The following is a 24,669-nucleotide window of genomic DNA, read 5'->3' on the forward strand; positions in this document are numbered from 1 at the left end:
CATTGTTTTCTTCCTCTCTCCTCATAGGTTGGCCGGGTGCCGAAGCTCTGCCTGCGGGATGAATATAAAGAGGGGTTCAGAAAGAGGAGCAAGGACGGGATCACAGCACCTGCAGGCAAGTATCCATACATTTTTGACCCATGACTTAACTATTATGTCACATGTTGAAAACACACTGTGAGCGTTTTGTTTTATTTTTTTATAGAGAGAATTCACTAAACCTTTCCACGCAGAGAGGAAAAGGAAACAGGTAAATAGGTCTACGCAGTCAGCTTCTCCTCTTCACAATCATAATTCATGGCTAACTGCTATTACTGAGAATCAGAAACTTTCAAATTGTTGTTTCACAGTTATCAAGATGTCAGGCGACGCCCAGATGGCGGAGTTCGGCGCTGCCGCTTCCTTCTTGCGAAAGTCAGATAAGGAGCGTCTGGAGGCCCAGACCCGAGTCTTCGACATTAAGAGGGAGTGTTTCGTGCCCGACCCTGAGGTGGAGTACGTTAAAGGCAGAGTCATCTCCAGAGAAGGGGACAAAGCCACCGTGGAAACCGAGTTTGGAAAAGTAATTGTGTTTTGGTTGAAACACTTTGGACACAGTAACTTCTAACAGTAAATTCTAATTGAGATATTCTCCATGGTCAACATTTTCAGACTACCGTCCATAAGGAGGTGGATGTCCACCCTCAGAACCCGCCAAAGTTTGATAAAATTGAGGACATGGCGATGTTCACCTTCCTCCACGAACCAGCTGTGCTGTTTAACCTCAAAGAGCGATATGCAGCATGGATGATCTACGTATGTGACCAACCCGTTTCAGAGTTTTTTTCTCCCCAAACCTGCACTAAATCTTTCTTCCAAATGAACGGCGTGGTTCTTACGTGTTGTTGTCCACAGACCTACTCAGGGCTGTTCTGCGTGACTGTGAACCCTTACAAGTCTCTGCCGGTGTACGACCAGGCGGTGGTCAACGCCTACAGGGGAAAGAAGAGGAGCGAGGCTCCTCCGCACATCTACTCCATCTCTGACAACGCCTACCAGTACATGCTCTCAGGTACGTTCAGCGCTTTAGAAACGCCCACCTCCGGCGTAGCGCTTTGTGATCTCTATATCCCAACATTTAAAGATAACCAAAACGTGGTCTTAATTCTTGCAGATAGAGAAAACCAGTCCGTCCTCATCACGTACGTTTTTTTCATAAAGTCTCATCTGGTTCCAAACCCGAGGATCCCATTTTAGTTTTTTGTCCCTTTTGACGTGCGCAGTTCATGTTTGTTTTCACACGCAGCGGAGAATCTGGTGCCGGAAAAACGGTGAACACCAAGAGAGTCATCCAGTACTTTGCCAGCATTGCGGCGGTTTCTGGTAAGAAGGATGCCGCTCAGGAGAAAAAGGTTGGTTTGATTATTATATATATATATATATTAAGATGCTTTCACAGAATCCCACAACGTTAAGTTTTGTGGCATTTATTAAATACACAGGGTACCTTGGAGGATCAAATCATCCAGGCCAATCCTGCTCTGGAGGCCTTTGGAAATGCCAAGACCATCAGAAACGACAATTCCTCTAGATTTGTGAGTTTCTTTATTACTCCATTCTTTAAATAAGGAAGTGTTACCGCCCCCATCACCTTCCCCAAATCCAAATTTACTAGCAGCTACTCAACACAGATCACCGCTCTTCCCATTTGTGGATGAAATGGGTGGATTTTAGGGCACTCAATCCAAATCTGTCACTTCACCCTCTTTGTATTGATAGAATAAAATTGTCTTTTGCTTACTTTCTCAAAGGGCAAATTCATTCGAATCCACTTTGGTGTCAGTGGGAAGTTGGCTTCTGCTGATATTGAAACATGTAAGCGGGGGGGGGGGGGGGCACTTTGAAATCTCCATGGTGCAATACAAAATCTTTGGAGGTTGTGCACTTCAATCATATCATTGATATCTTTGTCAGATCTGCTGGAAAAATCCCGTGTCACTTATCAGCTCAAGGCTGAAAGAGACTACCACATCTTCTACCAGATTCTGTCCCAAAGGAAACCAGAACTTCTGGGTAGGCCCTCGACAAACCAAAGAATACGTTTGAACATGAAGAAATGCAACTTACTCACGCAGACTGAAACCTTTCCTTGACAGAAATGTTGCTCATCACCAACAACCCCTATGACTACGCCTTCATCTCCCAAGGAGAGACAACTGTAGCCTCTATTGATGATGCAGATGAGCTGATGGCTACTGATGTAAGAAACCGAGTGCATGTGTGTGAACTCCATTCATGGGATTTTACTACTAACGTGGATGTATTTCTTTCGTGTTTAAGGCAGCTTTTGATGTCCTGGGCTTCACCCAAGAGGAGAAGAATGGCATCTACAAGATGACTGGTGCCGTCATGCATTATGGAAACATGAAGTTCAAACAGAAGCAGAGGGAAGAGCAAGCAGAGCCGGATGGCACAGAAGGTAAAAGACCATCAAGACTATATCAAACAAGAGTATAACTACCACCAATTCAGAATTTGTATCTGCTTCTCTTGAACAAAATGCATTACAGATACAGACAAGGTTGCATACCTGATGGGTTTGAACTCTGCTGACCTCATCAAGGGCCTTTGTCACCCAAGAGTGAAAGTAGGCAACGAGTGGGTCACCAAGGGTCAAAATGTGCAGCAGGTAAGGCGCCCCACTGACATCTATCCTGGGTCTTCGAGGATAAAGTGAGGATTTAATTGTAATTGGTTTTATGCCACTTCTTAGGTGAACTACTCTATCGGTGCATTGGCTAAGTCAGTGTACGAAAAAATGTTCTTGTGGATGGTGGTGAGAATCAACCATTCTCTGGATACAAAGCAACCCCGTCAGCACTTTATTGGTGTGCTGGATATTGCTGGATTTGAGATCTTTGATGTGAGTATAAAAGGTTTTATTGAGACTTGAGTATGAAATAAACTTTGACTAACTTCTCTCCTTTGAATGCTCTTTCTAGTTCAACACATTTGAGCAACTGTGCATTAACTATACTAATGAGAAGCTGCAGCAGTTCTTCAACCACCATATGTTTGTGCTGGAACAAGAAGAGTACAAGAAAGAGGGCATTGTGTGGGAGTTCATTGACTTCGGTATGGACTTGGCAGCGTGTATTGAACTCATTGAGAAGGTCGGTGCAACGTTAAATACGAAAATGAATGAATCCCTGTGACAAGCAGAAGCAAATCTTTTTAATTTTTTAAAAGGTTTAATGATACGGTTTTTTTCCTTAGCCAATGGGAATCATGTCCATCCTTGAAGAGGAGTGCATGTTTCCCAAAGCCAGTGACGCAACGTTTAAAGCCAAACTGTATGACAACCATTTGGGTAAAAGTCCCAACTTCCAGAAACCCAGGGCGGTCAAAGGGAAACCAGAGTCTCATTTCTCCCTGGTTCACTACGCTGGAACTGTTGACTACAATATCGGTAACTGGCTGGTGAAAAACAAGGACCCACTGAATGAGACTGTGGTTGGACTGTTTCAGAAGTCCAGCTTAAAGTTACTTGCTGTCCTGTTCGCTGGGTATGCTAGTGCAGATGCAGGTAAGGAATCTTTGACAACACCGATTAGTCAAACTTAAATTGTTCTTTACTTAAAGAAAAAATAGATCATTAAACCCTTGTATCTACAACTTTGGTGCAACCCAAGATACAGGAACCAAGGGAAAGGGAGCAAAGAAGAAAGGTTCTTCCTTCCAGACTGTATCTGCACTGCATAGGGTAAAATATGGCTTTAGTTTGTTATACGTCCCAAATTTAGTATGGAACCTGTTCATGTTCATTTATTTTCATTTTCAGGAAAATTTAAACAAACTGATGACCAATCTCAGGTCCACTCACCCCCACTTTGTGCGCTGCATCATCCCCAACGAGACCAAGACTCCTGGCGCGATGGAGAATCCTCTCGTCATGCACCAGCTGCGCTGTAACGGCGTGCTGGAAGGCATAAGGATCTGTAGGAAGGGATTCCCCAATAGGATCCAGTATGGAGACTTCAAACAAAGGCAAGATCATCGAGGTCCATTTATTGCTCTCTCATATATATATATATCGTCACTTGGACACAAATGCAGTGATGAAACCCAGAGTCAGTTCGGTTCCTAGGCGAGTGTGTGATTGATTGGGATTCATCAGGTCCTAACTTATGTGGGTAGTGTGTGTGTAATTCACGAGTCTCGATCCAAAGGCATCTCCGATGGCGTTGTTCAATCATTTTAACGGTGTGATGGTTGTGCCATTTCAGATATCGCATCTTAAACCCTAACGCTATCCCTGATGGACAGTTCATTGACAATAAGAAAGGAGCAGAAAAACTTCTGGGCTCTTTGGATATTGATCATGAGCAGTACAGACTGGGACACACAAAGGTTGGTTTACACTGAGGAGAGTTCAATGTTGAGACAAATATTTTAAAGCTTGAGAGAGCTAATTGAAAACTTTCTTTCAATTTCAGGTGTTTTTCAAAGCTGGTCTGCTTGGTCTTCTTGAGGAGATGAGAGACGATCGACTCTCTCTCATCATTACAGGTCTTCAAGCGAGATCCAGAGGAGTACTCGCTAGACTGGAGTTCCAGAAAATTGTTGAGCGCAGGTCAGTGCAACATTTACTGTAAAAAATGAAAGCAAATACTTGACACGGTACAGGAAAATTGATTCTAGCTGAAATATGTGTCCAGGGATTCCTTACTGGTGATCCAGTGGAACGTGCGGGCCTTCATGGGTGTCAAGAATTGGCCCTGGATGAAGCTGTACTTCAAGATCAAACCTCTGCTAAAATCAGCGGAGTCTGAAAAGGAGATGGCAACCATGAAAGAGGAGTTTACCAAGCTCAAGGAGGCCTTCGCTAAATCGGAGGCTCGCAAGAAAGAGTTGGAGGAAAAAATGGTGACCCTTCTCCAAGAGAAGAACGACCTGCAGCTTCACATTCAAGCTGTAAGACAAGTCATGACCTCAAACTAACCACGATGTAAAGTATATGCCAAGATGTGATGGACCAAAAATCTGTTAAATGTACCGATCGCAGGAACTAGACAATCTCTCAGATGCAGAGGAGCGCTGTGAGGGTCTCATCAAGAGTAAGATCCAGCTAGAGGCCAAGAGCAAAGAGCTAACAGAGAGACTGGAAGACGAAGAGGAGATGAATGCCGAGCTGACTGCCAAGAAGAGAAAGCTGGAGGATGAGTGTTCAGAACTGAAGAAGGACATCGATGATCTGGAGCTGACTCTGGCTAAAGTGGAAAAGGAAAAGCACGCTACAGAGAACAAGGTAACGAAAGCCGCCGATTGGAGGTCAGCAGTGGCCAACCTGTTGTAGCCAGGTATGGAGGTAGATTCAGAGAACTCGATACAAGGTCCAACAGAGGACCAAACAAGAAACACGAGGCAGGAACAACAAAAACTTCAGAGATCTGCCACTCGACTGCAGTTCTCCTGCGCTCTTTTCACTATACCTGCCGTCAGGGTGTGTAAGACAGCATGTGGCAATGGGGGGAAGCCCCCATCCTAGTAATCAAGTGTTATGCTATAGTCTCACACTGACTCAATGCAGAATGAACAGGATTTCATGCCACTCGTTTAAAGGTTTTGCATTTGAATAAAGTGGACACACCGCTAGACATAAGAAGACATTGAAGAATGGTTCTCTGTTAATGACTTGACACCAACTGTGATCTGATTATTAAGGTTAAAAACATGACTGAAGAGATGGTAGCTTTGGACGAAATCATTGCTAAATTGACCAAAGAGAAGAAAGCTCTGCAGGAGGCTCTTCAGCAAGCACTGGATGACCTGCAGAGTGAGGAGGATAAAGTCAATGTTCTGACTAAGGCCAAAACCAAGCTGGAGCAGCAGGTTGATGACGTGAGTAAAGTGGTATTTGCAATAGTTCATTTTCAAGTTCTCAAGCCACAAATGATGGGGCGATGCTTATGTCATGTTTGTTAGCTTGAAGGATCATTGGAGCAAGAGAAGAAAGTGAGGATGGATCTGGAAAGAGCCAAGAGAAAATTGGAAGGGGACTTAAAGTTAAACCAGGAGAATTTGATGGATTTGGAGAATGACAAGCAGCAGCTGGAGGAAAAACTCAAAAAGTAAAGCTTACTAAAATCACATACACAAATCCCATTGTGCGAGAAAAGGTGATTACTGAGTTGAACCATTTTGCACTTAAATGCAGGAAAGACTTTGAAATCAGCCAGCAAATGAGTAAGATTGAGGATGAACAAGCCATGGGGGCCCAACTCCAGAAGAAACTGAAGGAGTTGCAGGTAAAAGAAGGTGTTATTTGTTGCATTACCTTCGACTTCTGAATCTTCTTCCGGCCTAATTTGTATAATAACTGGATGAACTTCCTCAAGGCTCGCATTGAGGAGCTGGAAGAAGAACTCGAGGCAGAGAGAGCTGCCCGGGCCAAGGTGGAGAAACAGAGGGCTGACTTGGCCAGAGAGCTGGAGGAGATCAGCGAGAGGCTGGAAGAGGCCGGAGGGGCCACTACGGTCCAGATCGAGATGAACAAGAAAAGGGAGGCGGAATTCCAGAAGATGCGCAGGGACCTCGAAGAGGCCACTCTACAGCATGAAGCCACCGCCGCCGCACTTAGAAAGAAAAGCGCCGACAGCGTGGCTGACCTGGGAGAGCAGATTGACAACCTGCAAAGAGTCAAGCAGAAGCTGGAGAAAGAAAAGAGCGAGTTCCGAATGGAGCTGGATGATATGGTGTCCAACATGGAGCACATTGTCAAAGTCAAAGTAAGATATTGAATTGGTAGAGCCAGTCTAGTAGTTTATAAGGTTAAGCTACAGCAGGCAGTAGCACCATGTTTACCATATAAACAGCAGCTACCTAAGAATAGGTATACATGTGTGTAATGTATACGTTCTACGACTTTCATATTAATATGAATGATTCAATCCAGACCAACATGGAGAAGATGTGCCGCACGTTGGAAGATCAAATGAGCGAATACAAGACTAAATCGGAGGAAGGCCAGCGCACCATCAATGACTTAACGATGCAAAAAGCAAAGCTTCAAACTGAAAATGGTAAATCATCCACTCGCACTCCTTTTTGCTGTTGCTGACACATGCCTTAGAGCAACAAACGCCAACCTATGAGTGCGTGCAGATCCAATTGTTAGATTGACATCTTGCAGACTTGATCACCGTGCTTGCAAACCTTTATTTTACAGGTGAGTTTGCCAGGCAACTGGAGGAGAAGGGCTGCTTGGTCTCCCAGCTGACCAGAGGGAAGCAGTCTTTCACTCAGCAGATTGAGGACCTCAAGAGACAACTAGAGGAAGAAGTCAAAGTACAGACCTTCTTTGAGAAATACCAAGCTTGTTAACTATCGGCAGAAGGACTTTACCTTGTGTTTTTTTATTAAAGGCCAAGAATGCACTTGCTCATGCAGTGCAGTCTTCTCGCCATGACTGCGATTTGTTGAGGGAGCAATATGAGGAGGAGCAGGAGGCCAAAGGGGAGCTCCAGCGCGGCATGTCCAAGGCAAACTCTGAGGTGGCACAGTGGAGAACCAAGTATGAAACTGATGCCATCCAGAGAACAGAGGAACTGGAAGAAGCAAAGTAAGGATCCAGTGGATCCATCTCAAAGAAGTTCCAAAGCCACAATATTTCCTTTTTGATCTCGGAGGTATTCAATTAATACTTTCATTTCTGCCATTAGAAAAAAGCTAGCTCAACGCTTACAGGATGCAGAAGAAGCCGTTGAAGCTTCCAATGCGAAATGTGCCTCCCTGGAGAAAACGAAGCACAGGCTTCAGGCGGAGATCGAGGATCTCATGGTGGATGTGGAGAGATCTAATGCTGCTGCTGCTGCTCTGGACAAGAAACAAAGAAACTTTGACAAGGTAATGAGACAAAATTCTGAATCTGTGTAAAATTCAACATACCATGATTTAATAAATCCTTCCATTAGGTCCTGGCTGAGTGGAAGCAGAAGTATGAGGAGTCCCAGACTGAGCTGGAAGTTGCCCAGAAAGAGGCTCGTTCCCTCAGCACGGAGATCTTCAAAATGAAAAACTCTTATGAAGAATCTCTAGATCAGCTGGAGACCATGAAACGAGAAAACAAGAATCTCCAAGGTAGGAAAACAAGAAAAACCAAACCATGACGTCCATTTAACCATAAACGGAATGCAGTGGAAGGGGTTAATAGTAATGGGTGTGAATATGCACCAAACAGAGGAAATTTCTGACCTGACTGAGCAACTTGGTGAGAGTGGAAAGAGCATCCATGAGCTAGAGAAGATCCGAAAACAGCTGGAACAGGAGAAGACTGAAATACAATCTGCTCTAGAGGAAGCGGAGGTAAACAGATGCTAAATATTGGGGGGAAAAGTACCTGATATTTTTACATTGATCAATTTGCTGGAATGGCCTTTTTGATGCTTTAAAGGATATGCAGCGTTTTACCGTTCCTCACAGGGCTCCCTCGAGCACGAGGAGAGTAAGATCCTCCGAGCTCAGCTGGAGTTCAACCAGGTGAAGGCCGAAATGGAGCGCAAGCTGGCTGAGAAGGACGAGGAGATTGAGCAGGCCAAGCGCAACCATCAGAGAGTGGTAGACACTCTGCAGAGCTCTCTGGAGGCGGAGATACGCAGCCGAAACGAGGCTCTCAGGGTGAAAAAGAAGATGGAGGGAGACCTCAACGAGATGGAAATCCAGCTGAGCTTGGCCAACAGGCAGGCAGCCGAGGCTCAGAAGCAGCTCAAGGGAGTCCATGCTCACTTGAAGGTACTGCAGAGGCCCTGCAGTGTTTCTTTCTTCTTTTAATTATCAAAAAAAAGAGCATTTCAGCCAAACAATTCTTTGTGAATAGGACGCACAGCTGCAGCTGGATGACGCTCTCCGTGCCAATGATGATCTGAAGGAGAACATTGCCATCGTGGAGCGACGTAACAACCTGCTGCAGGCGGAGCTCGACGAGCTGAGGTCCGTGGTGGAGCAGACCGAGAGAGCTCGTAAACTGGCCGAGCAGGAGCTGATGGATGTCAGTGAGAGGGTCCAGCTGCTGCACTCGCAGGTACTTGAAACCTTCTATCTTGTGGCTTTTCCGTCTGTTTAAGGTGCACATTTAGGTTATCTTGCATTTCACTAAGAGTGATCAGTGTGAAACTATGAATGTGTGCAGAACACCAGCCTGCTGAACCAGAAGAAGAAGCTTGAGGCCGACACAGCTCAGCTTCAGAACGAGGTGGATGAGGCGGTGCAGGAGTGCAGAAATGCCGAGGAGAAGGCCAAGAAGGCCATTACCGATGCTGCCATGATGGCAGAGGAGCTAAAGAAGGAACAGGACACCAGCGCCCACCTGGAGCGTATGAAGAAAAACATGGAACAGACCATCAAAGACCTGCAGCACCGTCTGGATGAAGCCGAGCAAATCGCCATGAAAGGAGGCAAGAAGCAGATCCAGAAGCTGGAGGCCAGGGTGAGTGTGTCTAACCTACACCTCTTCACTTCATCACAGCATTCATTTCAATAAAACTCCTTCCATACCTGATGCTTCCCAGGTGAGAGAATTGGAAAATGAGGTGGACATGGAGCAAAAGAGAAGCAGCGACGCGGTGAAAGGTATTCGGAAGTACGAGAGGCGCATCAAAGAGCTCAGCTACCAGGTACGCAGCACAGACACAATGACTCTGGGAGGCACCACTAGATGAAGGCTCACGCTTGTGCACTGATTCAACAGACGGAGGAAGACAAAAAGAACCTGAGCCGTCTGCAGGACCTGGTGGATAAGCTGCAGCTGAAGGTTAAATCCTACAAGCGAGCTGCAGAGGAGGCTGTAAGCGAAAATACAACAACGTGGTCTATTTGCCTCTCTAATAAGAATCAGCTCAATCCTCGTGGTCCATGTTCTCATCTGGATTTCTTTTATTCTTTCAGGAGGAACAGTCAAATGCTAATCTGGGCAAATTGCGCAAGTTACAGCATGAGCTTGAGGAAGCGGAGGAGAGGGCTGACATCTCCGAGTCCCAGGTTAACAAGCTACGAGCAAAAAGCCGTGAAATTGGTGCTAAGGTCAGTGATCATCATCAATAAAAACGCCACTGCTAATGGGTAACTATTATGGAATCATGCAATGCAAGTGACTTGAATTTGATTATGTGACATTGTGTTCTTTGTACAGAAAGCACATGATGAATAGTGAAGCTTTCCTCGAGGATACCAGCAGTTTGATCGTAGTGTGTTAGTTCCTTTATTCTCCATGTAACATGAGTGGAATAAAGAGTAATTGAATGCAGAAATTGTATTATGTTTGTGTATTTTATTTTTTTAATCCCTACACTGGGTATATGAATATAGAAACTGCACTGTGAGTTAACATGGCGACATTGCTTTTCATGTCTTGACATGCGAAGAGCGGACGAGTTCAAACCTTTGCTCCTTGCTGCCAGTGGTAAAGAGTTCTGACAGGACTCATTAAATCATTAAGCAGCATGCAGCTATTGATTTGATTCAGGAACGCTCCCACTGAAGATTTGATATAACATCTCATCTGACGTGGGCTGCCAAAAGCTGCCCACACTATTCACTCTATAATTAAGCTATTGCCGGGATGGCTGGTGACATAACCCAGCTGTTTCATTATCATAGCTACAGTACCTAATAGAAATTGTATTTTACACCTGTACAGTGTGGTGGTAAACAAGCACAGTCTAAAATCATTACCCACAATACATTCTGATATAATTATATATAAAATACAATTAAAAGGGTTGAACTATATCAAAATAGAACTATTTTACATCATTCCATAACAATATGTATGATAATATTAAGTGTTCTTTAACTCAACATTCAAAGCTATTTATGTGTGATAGCTTTTTCATCGCATCTGTGATATGGTCTGGATAACACACTAATACACACACCACCATGGCCTCCCCGGGGGGTCTGATACCCCCCAGGACAGGTGCTACAACTATGAGAAAATAGGCTGTGAAAGCTGATACTGCTCTCACGTTCATTTAGTGGATTCAAAACTGCAGGCTGCAGTTTTACAGCTTTATTTAATGAGATGCACAAATGACAGCAGCCTTGAACAAATGGTTTCATATCTTATCTTCTGGGTTGAGGATTGGGTAGGCCTTAAATGAATATGAGCAGATTTACCGACCCTTTAACAAAGACCCAACCAATGGCTAAAGCAGCCCTCTAATGTGGCTGGTTGCCACTATACAAAAGATAAGTCCCTTGTTTTTCTCCATTATGAGCTTAGGGCCACTCACAAGCCTTTCCTCAGGGATCGTGATGAAGCTGCTGGGTGGAGCAAGTGTATTGCACTTTATTTATGATGACATAGAATGGAAAAACATTCATGCAACAAAAACAAATGCTACTATGTCATGGTGCGAACAACAGTGTCTTGATGTCATGGCTAATAGTCCAACGCAGATTGTCGCAATTACTTGTGACGGTCTGTCTGTTAAAAAACAAAACCCTGAGAGACAGACAAGAACAAAAAGTACACGGGGTCACACATGTAGCAATTATTTTACAACTCAATCCTCCCTGTCTAATGAAAGTGTTATCTAACCATCACCATAACAGTTTGTGTTGCCACAGCGAGAACAAAAAGGAAACTCCCAATTGCATAACGTCAATTTAATTAAGCCACACCTAACAGCAGACACTTTTTAGAGCAGCAAAGTGTCGCCAATAACAAAGTCTTTGAAAAACCTCGCGGCAGGCGGGACCGTAGCCTCAAGCGTCGAATCTTCTGTTTGCCACTCCAATACTTGGCATACCATTTGACTCAGCCGGGCATTTAACAGTCCGATGGGACACGGTGGCTGTTAAGGCTAAAGCAGCAGCAGGACGGACCAAAGACTTGGGCAACACAGACTTTAATACAAAAACGGTTCGGTTATTGCTGGAAATATTACATTTATGTTTAAAATACATGTATTAAGAGTTAAGAAAATCACTGTGCAAAATGGATAAATCACTGTATAATGTTGGACATTAAACATCTAATTGTACCATACATTATGATTACATATTACCTCAGAATAAAAAAAATGTAACTAGGAAAATAAATCTGTTATTACAACATTTACCACAATTCATTTCAATCTTCAATCATAGAAGAAAACAGACAATGAAATATTACATGATAGCACATGTATCAACAACTTCCGCAGGATGAAATGCAAACTTATGTAAAAAGTACTTTGAAAACAACCACACAGATATTCATCCCTCAATGATTGCATGCAACTGTTCAAACTATAAATGTTTAACAACTCAGATTGCAGTTACATACTGCACGGAAATACATTATTAATAACTATTATACATATACAAACTTGGCTGAAAATATTACGTATGCTCATGTAATAACCACCACTTTCCAGAAGCAAATCATGCAGGCAAAAAAACTATTGAATCTCAAGTCTCCTTTGTGACAATGAGAGAACAAGCAGAATACCCTTTACAGAATGATACACGTTAGCCCTTTTTCTCGTACATGATGAAGTCCAGGAAAACAGACCCGAAAGAAGGCAGGATTTAAAGAAAATCTTTTAGTGTCACAATTCTGTCTCTTTTTCTTCACCCGTTTCTAAGTAATATTCATCGTCTGTTGTCGTGTCCGAGCTGCTGTCCGAGGACTCGTCAAAAGTGGTAAGGCTGGATACATAACCTCTGGAGGGCAAAATCCCTCTGGGGGACAGGTTGTCCACTTGCTGCGACGTTCCTGATGCACTGGGGAAGGTGGGGGAGGAAAGGCGGGGGGGTTTGGACATGCGCCTGGACACTGGTGATAGGGGCGGGGTTGGAGGAGGTGTCGGAGGCGTCGGAGGCCCTTCTGTGTCCCATGCAAAGTGAGAAGGGTTCATGTTGGGGCTCCATAGGCGAGGGGACTTTGAGGCTGTGCTTGTTGCAGGTTGGGAAGCAAAGACGTCTGAGCTCCAATTTGCTAGGCGCCTAGTCAGTGATCGAGGAAGAGATCTGGATCTCATCTTACCTGGGTCGCTGGGGAAACAAGCCTGTCGGCAGTCCTTACTGGACTGGCAATCATAGTCAGTGGTCCAGTCAGGGTTAACAGACCACTGATCCAAGTCTTTTCCAGGCTTGCCACACGTTAACGCAGAGTCAGAGAGGTCCCCCACACTCATGAACCTGGATCCAGTGGAGATGCGCCCAGGCCCAGAGGGACGACTGGACAGTACCGAACTGACGGAAAAGGACCTCCCAGGCTCAATGCCGTACTTTAAGTCTGCATAGGAGGACGCCAAGCGTTCATTGTCTGGTCCTGGACTTGCACTTGGAGGACCTGTGGAGGCCCGAGTTCTTCTCGAAGCCCCCAGGCTGATTCCCTCTCCCGGCTCACCAGGTGAGGGGGACTCTCGGTGACGCTGTAGCTTGGGGCTGAAGAAGACATTGTCATCCGTTGAGGTCATTTGGGAGACAGGGGAAAGGGAGGGAAAGGGGGAGAAGGGGCTCCTGGGGCTGGATGTGGACTTGTTGAGCTGAGTGGGAGAGTCGGCAGAGGTTTTAGGGCTCCTACCAGGACTGTGATTGCTACAGTAGAGCAACAGGTTTGATGGTTTGGAATCAGTTACCTTGTCTTTGTAAAAGTCTAACTCGTTTGTTGGTGGGCTGGTTACTGTCAAATGAGGACGGTTTTGACTTTCCATGTATTCTGGATAGACAGTTTGTTCGTCTCGGTCAGTTTTCAGAGTTGTTTGGCCTGACCAACTGTACAGCTCCTCTCCTGCCACTGAGGCTGGTATGAGGCTGTATCGGTTTGTTTTCCATCTATCAGCACAATCTCGTCCCTTCTCCTCCTCCTTAATCAACATCCCTTTCTCCTGCTCAAGCTTTTGGTTGCTCTCCACGACGTTGTCACTGACATCCCCTGATCCATTAACCGAAGACGTTTGAGACGCTCTCTTCCATTTCCATGGAAACACATCCTCGTCAGAAAGTCTAGTGCTGAATTTTTGTTTTAGTCTGCTGATCACCTGGTCCATTTTGTTACTGGGCTTGCTGGCTGTCTCTGGCTGTGATCTTGACAAACTGGATTGTGGTGTGCTGTCACTTTTCTTCAGTGCAAACCGGCTTCTCTTTGTGCTTTGTTCATTGCTGCTCTCCATTGAAAAAAATCTACTTTTACCCAGTACATTCTCCTTCGCTTTTCCGTTGGAGCTTGAGCGGCTAACGCTTGAGCCAAGATCTGAATCACTATGTGGTTCTCTTGCTGCTTCCTTACTTTGCATTCTGTGTGACTGTTGACTTAACTCGGTCTCCACAGAAGCCTTTATGTTTGAGTCATGTTGCAAAGGTTTAGGTATGCTCTTCCTTGGGGCAGGTGTAGCTGTCTCTTCTTTAGATTTAACACTGTAAACCAGTGTCTCAGTTACACATTTTGAGGAGGGGGTATGTGCCTCATGAAGTCTGTTGTGGACAAATACTAACTGGCCATTCGGGGAATCTTGCCGGTTGCTCTTGCTGTGATTATTATTGACTATATCAGTTTCTGAAAGCCCCCCTTTTGCACTTCCTCGGGTGGTGGGTGACAGAGGAGGTTTGGATGTGGGCATGGTCATGGCTGCCCCTAAATCAGTGCATCTAGAAAGGTGTGGGGCATAATTTGATTGAGGCTGTTGGAAGAGGGGTGATCTGGATAATATAGTCTTCGTTTCTCCCTGTGATGGCCTGGTCGAGATGAGAGTGGTGTAAGGTGGAGAGCTATAGCGAAGCTTATAACTTGAGAAGTCAGAAGGGAGGGAGAGAGGGGCAGAAGCACGGCACTGAAGGCTGTCAGAATCCACTGAGAGAGTCCTCCCCTGTCTGGGTGTTGTCACGTCCCGCGTTCCCTGGTCAAAGATACTAGTGTCACGCGGTCTTTGCTTCGACTTTTGATGGTCTCTGGACCAATCAGCACTGTCAGATGACAAAGAGCGATACTTTTCCCCTTTCAGCCGGTGTATGCTGGCAGTTTTGGAGCTGGGGGAGCCAAAATGAGCTGCGGTTGTGGTTGAACTTCTTGATCTGAGAAAAGAAGCGATGGATGCAACTTTGCTGCTTTCCAGGGAGCTTGAGCTCGTTGGTACGTGAAACGGCTCGGCATTGTTGACTGCCCCAGGTTCAGAATGCTTCAGATCCACAGAGTCCTCCCATGTGACTCGTCTCACTCGCTTTCCCTCTACGCGGCGCTTTTTCTTTGGGTCGTTTTCTGGACTGTTTGAAAACGTCCTTGGCTCCTTGAGACTGGAAGGGACCGAGTCGTTGGAGATTACAACGTTAGGGGTGGCAGGTGGGGTTAAGAGTGAGGACTGAGAAGATATGCCAGGATTTAAAGAAGTAAGGAGGGATGTTCTAGGAGCAGTTATTGCTACGTGGTGTGATGCTGTGCTGTAGTTGGTGGAGAAAGCACCAACTGTTGGACTCAATACAGTTTTAGGGTGGAAAGGCTTATTAACGGAAGCAATGCTTCTTTCATAGCGAAGTGGTGTGTTAGGAGTTATCTTAGTGATAAGGGGTATTTGGGAAGAAGAGCAAGTGTAAGGTGAAGCACCAATAGGTGTTTGTGAAGCAACTGCATGAGAGTGGATGTGTGAAGTAGGTTTAGTGGATGGGCATTGGGAAAGAACAGAGTTAGTCGTGGAGGTAGGAGCCTGAATACAGAAAGAGTTGGTGGTAGCAAGAGAAAGAGGTGGTTTGCCAAATTTTTGAGAGTCATGGTTGTGTGAAGATGCGGGGGTGCTGTTGGTTTTGGATGTGCAGTGACTGTAGCTGCTGCTCTCGGTGGGTGTATTTGGGCTCTTGGGATTTAGCAAAGTAAGTGGTAGTTCGGTTTTGTTTGCTGTAAATGGGGTAGGATTTAAGTCGCGCCTGCTGAGATCTTTAGGAGAATGATTCAGCGTTGTTTGCTTTGTAGCTCTGCTAATTTTAGAAGTAGGAAAAACATCCGGCAAACTGTGAGGCTTTTGTGGGTCTCTGTTGTTCAGATTGGAGCCATATTGCTGTTTGACAAGCCTGTCTGATCCATGTCCGGGTGAATCCTCAGCTATTCTTGGTTTGACGTTGTCAGTTCCTCCCGGTTTTGTCATAATAAGGTTCATGTTACCTCGGACGACTGACTCTGCTGCGTTATTATTGTCTCGGTTATTGGGGATTTGACTAACACATCTTTTGTTGTTAGTTGGACACGCAGCGGCAAAGTCTCTATTATCATTGTAGGGTGGCACTATGGGTGTGTTTAATTTTTCTTTGATGTTTGTTGTATCATTGGCAGTTTGATTCGAACTACATTCCGGGGCGACTTGTTTCCACCAGGAGGTGGATGTTAGGTTGGTCCTCCTAGGGAGGGAATGGGTATTTAGAAGGGAGGACCGGTCAAAAGGGGAATGTTTTGGTGAATAGCTCCCAGAGAACACATTTGTACTTTTGTCTGAACCCCTGCAGTTCTCCGTTGGCTCTCGAATCGGTATTGGGTGTTGGAAACATGAAAGACTGGACTGGGTCCTACTAGTCATCGTTTCAGCTTGTTGGGAAATGGGTGTGTCTTCTGTGCCTTTGCTCGTGGGTGATGTTGAAAAGAAGCGAGTTTCAAATGTGTTCCTTTCTCTTTGGTTGGAGGCTGATGGCGAAATTATCGGCCCAGTTTCCATCCTATAAGCATTCCCCGATGGAGAGAGGAGAGGATTTGACCTCTCCTGGCCATTATTATTCAGGAAAGTTTGAGAGAGGTGTGTTGTGAATAATTTTCCATCTTGATGACGTGGCGAGCTGCTCAGAGGCAAAGGATTCATCTCAGGGGTCGGGGAGGCAGCATTATTGATCCTGCTATTTGAATTGCATCTTCTTAAAGACAGAAGCATTCTGCTGGTTGTCGGTTTCGAGCTTAAAGATGACAATCCTCCCTGATGACCAGGGTGTGGATTTGTCCTTTGTTCGGCTGTTTCAAAGGAGAGGGGAGACACAGGGGTTGCAGCTGTGTGTACAGGACTTGCATACATGTTTCTACTGTTCATCCTTCCAGAGTTAACATCCATAGATACAGTATGAAGCATTTTCCTCTTAGATTCATAGTCTAAGCTTTCAGGTCCACTCTTTGTTGACCAGCCCACCGTATTCCTCCTGGTACCCAGAAATGGCACCCTTGATTGGGCTTGCAAGCCATCTCTCAATGACCTATCTAGAAACTCGTGAAAGCGCCCCTGGGAGTGGTTTGCCGCCGTGTTTGTCACGTCGTGTAAACCCCCCTGGCCTTCCAAATTGCCCATTACATCAGGTCTTTTGGTTCGTCTTGGTCGGCCATTCCAGTGAGGTGCCAGAACTGTGACCACAGTGGAAGACAGCATGGTTCTGTTCAGGTTAGATTGTTCCACAAGATCAGTAGGCTTCTCAAGCCTTGTATGGTCCTTTATATCTCCTCCTAACTCAACTGATCTTGTAGCACTTGTTGGTTGTGGTCCACATGGAAACATGTGCAAGTCATTAAAGTGATATGAATCAAATTCCCCATTTGAGATACTCAAGCCTCTGCTAGACTCTGATTCATAGCAACCAACCGGGAGAGCCTCTTCATTCTTCTGGGTTGGAAATGGTCTTCTTTCAGATAATGTTGCGTCACTGGTTTTTTTTATAAAGGTGTGCGGTGGGAAGGTTTGTCCATGAACCTGTCGAGAGAAAAAAAAATAAGAAGTGACCATATATGTTATCCTTAGATATGCATTGATACCATCAGGAATATGCTTTCCATTTCAAAGAGGTCACATTTATATGACCTCACACAATCTTTCACTAAGTTAGTATTGCTGCCACAGATCAGCTTTGTATAGTGCTATAATTAAAGCTATTCGTATATGAAAGGCAAATTACTTACTTATGTACAGTAAGTAAGAAACAGTGGCCGGCTGCTTGAACTGTTAATTGTGTGCTGGCAGAGACGCGAGCTTTGCTGAAGCTCAAGTTCCCATGGTGTAGCTATTTAAGAGCTTAAAGCCTTGACAAACAGGTTATTCAAAAAGTGAAGGAGGTTTCCAAGGACTAACACACAAAAGAACACACACCCTGTCCCTTCATATGCCAAAATCATAATAATCACTCTGAGGTTTTTGAGAACACTTAATTGCACAAAATTATTTTGTGATGTTAATTGCTTTGTGCGATTCGTTTTTTTTTTAAAAGTCAATGGCTTTTCACTTTTTACTGCTGGTAACGTAGGTAAGTAAGTAAGTAAGTATTGATTGGGGAATTCTTACCTGGTGGCTTCTATTCTCAGTCTCAAGCTCCTGTGTTTCAGTTGAACTGGCAGAACATAAGAGAGGGAAGACATGAAATGACATTAGTCATACAAAATCAGGATTCCATAGGTCAACTGCAGATTAGATATGGTGAACAGTATGCTGAAACTATAAATTACTCTTTATCAATGTATTCTATCATATGATGAATATGTTTGCAGTGGATCTTTGGTTATTAAATAGTTGTATCATGGACTGGGGATTACTCAATGTTGATTGGCTGCCAGGTGTAATTCTTTATAACAGACAGTATTTGACACCTAGACACCTTGGTATTTATAGTTAATCTCATAGTCAACTCTGCACAAGGGAAACAACCACAACAATGGAATGCAAACCCAAGGGAGAGTTTAGCAGACGTGTTTTGGAGGTTGGTCTCAAATAAAGAAAGTAAATGAAAAGTAATGAGTGCTATTAAATATTTCATTTGATATTTCATGCTTAAAACGTAAATAATCTATTCAAATTCAACCCTGATTAAAGGCATTCTGCATTGACATGTGAAAATACACTTTTATACTTGAGTCAAATTTAACACACCCAGTCGCCGTGCATTCTGTTTTTATGAGAACCATTTGAGAGAGTGAATGTCTCACATTTGTCACAGCAACGCCGATCAACAGGAAGGTCCGCATTCCTCTCGATGCCGCTCAGTTTACTAAACGTTTTTTCTCACAACAAGAGCACTGAAGTCACACCTAAGGTGATTACTTGTAAGGTATTTTTGTGATGAATTTTTTAGCGCATGGATCACACATGGGCGTACTGTAGACACACACACACACATATATATACACAATACCACACACACAGGGCAAACTGTCCATATGAGGCTTATAATACAACGTGCTGGATGGCATAAAAAGACACTAAAAGGGCGGCGTTGTCTCGTGGACCAATAAAAAGCAGCATTGATAGCGCCTTTGTAATCTCTTGTACACACTGCATCCCGTATAGGCATGTAAATATGCTCAAGGGAAAGTGTGCAGCACATGCACATACTTCCCTCTACACAAAGTCAAATCAGATACAGCTTAAAACAAGGTTGAATAATGTGTCCCTCGGGAGAGAAGTCCAAACCTAAAGTGACCCCCTATTGTCTTATAGTGCTGCCTTAAAGGAAGTAATGTGAAAAGGCACTTGTTGGTGGATGATTAATGATAAGAGGGGAGAGGAAGGTAGAGCCAGGCTTCCTTCTTCCTGAAAGAAGAGCGTGTAATCTTCTTATACCGGATACCAGGGCACGTAGCTACAAGTCTCCATTCGATCTATCTAGTAGGCGAACACGGCTCAGTCATGGACGGACAAACAAAGAAAATGAACCACAGCACATCGGACCAAGTCTTCAGACGGCACGCGGAGGTCACACCATCGGCCTACACCTCCTTGCTTACACATAGCGCTGACCCTTCCCGATAGCGTGGCGCATTCTTGAGCGTGCACGCAACGCTTCAGTTACTGTTTGACTAAATGCTAGAGTGCACTTGTGATTTCTGAGACGGAGCACAGACGTTGGTCTGTGCCACCTCACGCCAGTCATGGGGATAGAATCATTTAAGATGGCAAGTGGCCAAATACATGATGCAAGTGACGAATCCCCTCTAAATTCTGTTGGTATGTGGCACGGAATATATATCCTTTTTTTTACCTATATCTATTCCTTTCCTTGCTTACCTGTGCAAGCAGGGGTCAAAAGTCTTGAGTGTTAGATCGGGCTCGCCGAGGTCTAGATTTCTGGAGAGTCTGAAGAACAGGCCTGAGGTGATTCTGGATGTGCTGGGCTTCTGGAGGCTTGACTCAACGCAGTGGGCAGCCTCTTCCTTTCTTATTCTGTCCGTCCTTAATACAAGTGCTGCAAAGCCAAAGATTCAGAACAAGGGACCATGTTTTGGTCACAAGATTTAACAGAATACTTGCTGTATGTTGTGCGTTTGTGCGAGTCGTGGGAGTGTGTCACCTTTGTGTGTTTCTTCCTGTCTGATGGCTGACGGGTGACGCTGCGTTCCACTCGGGGTTTCTTCATCATGATGACTTTCCTGCTTGAACCTCTGACCAATGTTTTCATTCTGCTGTTCTCTGAAAGAAAACCAAAAACACTGAGGGTGAGGTATTTCCGTCTAACGAAGGGCGAAGAGATTACACTTCAACACAAAAGGACGTGGCCTTTCCCACCATGCAGCTACAGCTACTACAAACAGCAGTGGATGCCTTCCATTTCTTGCTGGCTTCTCCAATTCTAGATCAAACTATTCATTCTATTATGCCAAATATTTTTTGAAAATGACTCATTTTGTCTACAAAATACGCCAAAAGTACATGTTACATATAAGCGGTTTTTCAAAGAGAAGCCAAACGGCCGTGCCTCCCTCAGCCCATCAGTTCTACGCACTGGACCGATCAGCAGCAGTTACATAACCACTTTCTCCTGTGACCAGAGCCAACACTCCCCCTCAAACAGGACGTGAATCAGGCACGTGCACATTTACTGCTGCAATCCAACACCGACCCACCGCCACCCAGCCAACTGCCGAGCACCACGATGACACCAGAACGCAGCGAAGAGGCGGTTATCTAAGGATGTGCACGTGTCACCAGGACCTTTCCGTACAGGATCCCGTTGGATCGGATTGTGCGGCGCCTGCGTTGCTCCGCTTGATGCCAAGGCGAAGCATTTAGATCTCGCCTCTTAATGTGTCTTAACAACAAGGAGCACCTGGGCCTCTCCTTATCCACTCTGCCTTCAGGGGCCACCGGCAGAGCATCAGGCCCAAACTATGTTTGGCTATTCTAAAAGCCTGAGGTGACATGAGAGAGAAGCATGGAGTGATAAATGGAGGGCGGGCTCCGAGCTCTTCAACAACTACTTCAGTGCCAAGGCCAACATAGCGCCGGTGTGGATGGTGCCGCGTGTTATTAATCCTACCGCTCCCCCGAGGCAGCAGAAGAACATCAAATCACAACAATATCAGTGCCTGTAAACCCGTGGGTTCACATGCACTTATAGATGAAGCCGTCATTTTTGTCCACCGTTAAGTTAAAAAGTTTAGAGAAAAAAAAAAAAGGTACAAAAATCTGACAGTTGAAATCACTGGTCCAATCTATAAAGAAAATCGGTTGACATCCTCAATTAGCGTTTATTTCACTCACCAAATGTTTTCTTTTAGTAAAAGGTACAAAAGAAGATGTATTGGGAAGCTTTTTTCCCTGACATATGACTAATATATTTATTTTTTTTAATCATATCTGTAAATCATTTAAATCATAATTTGACATGTGTCTGTGCTGGATTTGTGGCTCGAGGTGAGAATACTCTAAATAAATATGAATCCAAAGAGAGCTATTCAAATGTCACCTTGGGCTGTGGGAAAATCTGAACATTTCCTGGTATCGTAAAACAAAAGAAACTGATTTAGAAAACAATCGCAGTCTAACAAATGTTGGAAATAAGAATGTTACAGATATCAGTTGCAGCATTACTATCACGCGTGTCTGTGTCCACAGTATTTACTGTAACAGCTGATAAGATGTTAAAGGTGGCTTGTTGTGAGCAGCCCGGACCTGTAGGGTCATCGGTTAGTGTGACCACAATGTTACAGGTCAGCACAACTCAAATTTGTAATTGTATTTGAGTGTGGATTTTCCTCCTTAACCAACATTCTTCTTATCTTTAAGTCTGCATTTAAGGCATTTTCTCATTGGTTATTTACTACATTAATCCATTATTTTTTAGTCTACTAACTGCCAGAAAATAGAGACGAAGGCTTTTTAAAAATTAAAGTCGACGAACACGAATGGTCTGTTCTACATCATTGCCCGTATGTCTATTGCGGAGTTTAAGATTAAAATGATTGACAGATTGACACAAATATTAAACACTTTGATGGTTGCCGACGGTGCCGAGGTGAGGGAACCATATGACTTTTGTGAGGATTTTATTAATGTCATAGCTCGGACGTAAAAGCTAAAAGCTTAAACGTCTCATACTGTGTTATTGTGTTGATACATACTGCTATATGTAGCAGCGCGCATGTCATCTGTAATGAGAGAGCGGTTTGTTGGCGATTTAAAGCACGATTGTTATCTTTGTGAGGCTCTCTGTGCTGCTCCATTGTGCACAGTGTGTCTCATGCAAGTATGTTGGTGTGTATTCTTCAGTTGATGTCAGCCCCGCTGTGGGTGTGCGCCCAAATCTGGCTGCCAACACTTACATAATGGAAGCAGCCTGAACTTCAGTGTGGGTGTGTGCACCAACACTGACAAAAGCTTGTAATGTTCCAGCTTCTGCAAATCCTTTACACCCTCATCTTCTGAAAAAAATTCAACCCAATGACTTCACGCAGCGAGGAAGTGACGCGGCCCGGACAGCGTGGAGCTCGGGGGCCTCTGCCGGACTCTCCGGGGACCCGTTTCCCTACGGGGGGGCCGATGAAAGGGTATACAGGAGGTGGAGATGGAGGGTTATTAGGAGGAGGATGTGCAGATAACGTGCAGGTAGAGGTAGGGCTCTGGACATGCACGGGCACCTGCGTTGTGTGTATCCGTGGCAGGGACGTGCGTGTATGAGCTCGCCTGCTAAGCCACTCAAAAAAAGGAGCTGAAAGGAATCAGGCATTTCAATATGAGGCGTACGAGGATTACGGTGTTGGTTTAGTGGAGAGAAAACGCATACAAATAGAGGCTCGGGTGTCAGTGTTTGGTATTAAGCATTATTTGTACCCGGTAGGCCAACATAGTAGCAAAAACCTACGCGGAGAATCTGCTTGGATATTTCATACTTATTCTGAAGGTGAAGGGTCCACATGTGCCATGTAAACACGACTTGGAAAAAAGAGCATTTCACACACACACACACACACACACACACACACACACACAGTCAAATTCCGTAAAGCAAGACCAAGCAGGACACGTTCAGTTCGCAAAGTTACGGGTGTCTTTCCACCGTCAGGACAATTGTATTTACCCCCAAATAACATTAAAAAACATATTTTAGTGCGAATTCCTCTCCCGCAACAAGTCGTCCCCGCTTCCCTCGGGCTTCCCCGCACGGCGTGTTTAACCTTGTCCGGCGGGGAACACACAGTGTAAAACCACAAATGAATGCGAAAGCTCAATGCCGAACAATCTCAAACTTGCTCCCGAACAGTAAAACGTGTTTCTTTTCACCAGAGGAGACGGACGTCTTCGCGCACACGCGTGGGGAAACTCAAACACACGTATTTTCCACACGCAGTTCGGCGCGGGATTCCTTCCCCCTTCGAGAGAACAACTCGCGTCACTGCGAGAAAAAAAAAAAAAAAAAACTCTTCTCCCCCCACCCCCCCAAAAAAAAGTCAACAGCGACATATAGCAGTTTGCAAAGAAAGTCGAGCCGCTCCACGGTAACTAAAAGTCGCGTTGCTATAAGCACTTTAAAGCCGTTTCCACCCACCTGGCAGGCGCAGTCCTCGTCGCTCGGCCGGCTGCTCGCACTGCGCCGCTGTCCGGAGGCGTCGTTCTCTCTCCTCCTCCAACTATGGGCTCCGACTCTCCTGCGTCACTTGTTGACATCCTATCGGTTCCGTTTGCGTTCAGCCTCCGCGATTCGGGCGGGCGAAAAGATGCGGCTTAACCAAAGAGAATAGGTAAAACGTACCGCGTGGGATTTAGCGCAAATGACCCAGGGTGAGGCGGTTTGCGCGAGCGTGTCACCGCAGGGGTTAAAGGTCAACAGCCTCCTCGCTGTCAGGTGAGCGGAACAAGTGCGGCCGTGTGATTACTCCTGAAAAGTCGGTCATTTCCCTTATCTGGACACTTTGGCTGATAGAAGAGATGCATTTTTATTATGGTGATCCTCACTTTGATGGTGGCTCTAAGTACCTTATTTGCCCAAACTATACTTCAAGATTTAGGATCCTTTTTTTTTTGTATATTTGTGTTGTCCAAAACCTTAAACACAAACTCTATACATAAGAAATATGCACATGCATACGCTGTGTTAGAAATCATAACAGGATCCAAGTCGTAATGGCATGTAGTAACACATTGCTGATCTAAAAAATAATGAAATAAAACATGGCCCAGGGTGCTTTCCGGTTCAATTAATGCCTCAGACCTCAACCCCATAATCAGTCGTCCACTCCCACAGCCGCCACCACCTGCCAAAAGCTCTCTGCACCTTCGGCTTGCATGAAGACGAGGAGCAGTGCCCTCTTCGTGTTGGGACCGGGACTTTCTGTTTGCATAAGGTGGGGAAGGATGAATTCTTAGTGTTCAAATACAAGTATGTACATATTGAGCTTTGATCAATCATCAAATAACCATCAAGCATCAAATAACTAAACATGGCATTTAGAGGGAATCAGCTGATGGAGGGACATTTTAGATTTGGATG

General features: G+C 44.9%; 2 protein-coding genes across 3 annotated transcripts; one reads left to right on the plus strand and one right to left on the minus strand.

Annotated features, from left to right (window-relative positions):
• The first annotated feature begins 203 nt into the window (after window positions 1-203).
• LOC119198743 (myosin-7-like) lies at window positions 204-10,287 on the plus strand. 2 transcript variants are annotated; one of them, XM_037456217.2, is made up of 38 exons: window positions 204-250; window positions 351-562; window positions 652-795; window positions 895-1,051; window positions 1,154-1,181; window positions 1,286-1,391; window positions 1,482-1,574; window positions 1,791-1,854; window positions 1,954-2,052; window positions 2,136-2,239; window positions 2,320-2,458; window positions 2,550-2,668; window positions 2,753-2,902; window positions 2,982-3,152; window positions 3,256-3,565; window positions 3,672-3,742; window positions 3,821-4,026; window positions 4,266-4,389; window positions 4,476-4,612; window positions 4,698-4,953; window positions 5,045-5,287; window positions 5,704-5,880; window positions 5,965-6,110; window positions 6,197-6,287; window positions 6,378-6,767; window positions 6,935-7,061; window positions 7,208-7,326; window positions 7,404-7,600; window positions 7,701-7,884; window positions 7,953-8,118; window positions 8,219-8,343; window positions 8,461-8,769; window positions 8,855-9,058; window positions 9,167-9,463; window positions 9,546-9,650; window positions 9,725-9,820; window positions 9,922-10,056; window positions 10,166-10,287. In XM_037456217.2, the coding sequence occupies exons 2-38, from the start codon at window positions 359-361 to the stop codon at window positions 10,181-10,183; spliced, it is 5,811 nt and encodes a 1,936-aa protein (XP_037312114.2). In that variant the 5' UTR covers window positions 204-250; window positions 351-358; the 3' UTR covers window positions 10,184-10,287. The 2 variants fall into 2 exon arrangements, with proteins under 2 accessions (XP_037312114.2, XP_062415154.1); XM_062559170.1 differs by lacking the exon at window positions 10,166-10,287 and having other exon boundaries at window positions 9,922-10,077.
• A 1,016-nt stretch (window positions 10,288-11,303) lies between these two features.
• zmp:0000000991 (mucin-2) lies at window positions 11,304-23,899 on the minus strand. Its single transcript, XM_037455660.2, has 5 exons — window positions 23,728-23,899; window positions 20,254-20,372; window positions 19,971-20,148; window positions 18,255-18,300; window positions 11,304-17,669 (listed from the first exon to the last, which is right to left on the minus strand). The coding sequence occupies exons 1-5, from the start codon at window positions 23,844-23,846 to the stop codon at window positions 12,570-12,572; spliced, it is 5,562 nt and encodes a 1,853-aa protein (XP_037311557.2). The 5' UTR covers window positions 23,847-23,899; the 3' UTR covers window positions 11,304-12,569.
• Window positions 23,900-24,669: the final 770 nt, after the last annotated feature.

Source organism: Pungitius pungitius, chromosome 19, assembly GCF_949316345.1.
Source record: "Pungitius pungitius chromosome 19, fPunPun2.1, whole genome shotgun sequence".
In the NCBI taxonomy this organism is placed as follows: domain Eukaryota; kingdom Metazoa; phylum Chordata; class Actinopteri; order Perciformes; family Gasterosteidae; genus Pungitius; species Pungitius pungitius.

Bases quoted from the DNA above. Each gene is read 5' to 3' on its own strand.
- LOC119198743 (XM_062559170.1), top strand. From the start codon at position 359: ATGTCAGGCGACGCCCAGATGGCGGAGTTCGGCGCTGCCGCTTCCTTC. The intron at 8,770-8,854 runs GTACTGCAGAGG...CTTTGTGAATAG, and splicing joins GAGTCCATGCTCACTTGAAG to GACGCACAGCTGCAGCTGGA. The intron at 9,059-9,166 runs GTACTTGAAACC...GAATGTGTGCAG, and splicing joins TCCAGCTGCTGCACTCGCAG to AACACCAGCCTGCTGAACCA.
- zmp:0000000991 (XM_037455660.2), bottom strand. From the start codon at position 23,846: ATGTCAACAAGTGACGCAGGAGAGTCGGAGCCCATAGTTGGAGGAGGA. The intron at 20,373-23,727 runs GTGGGTGGAAAC...GTTTTCTTTCAG, and splicing joins ACGAGGACTGCGCCTGCCAG to AGAACAGCAGAATGAAAACA. The intron at 20,149-20,253 runs GTGACACACTCC...TTGGCTTTGCAG, and splicing joins ACAGGAAGAAACACACAAAG to CACTTGTATTAAGGACGGAC.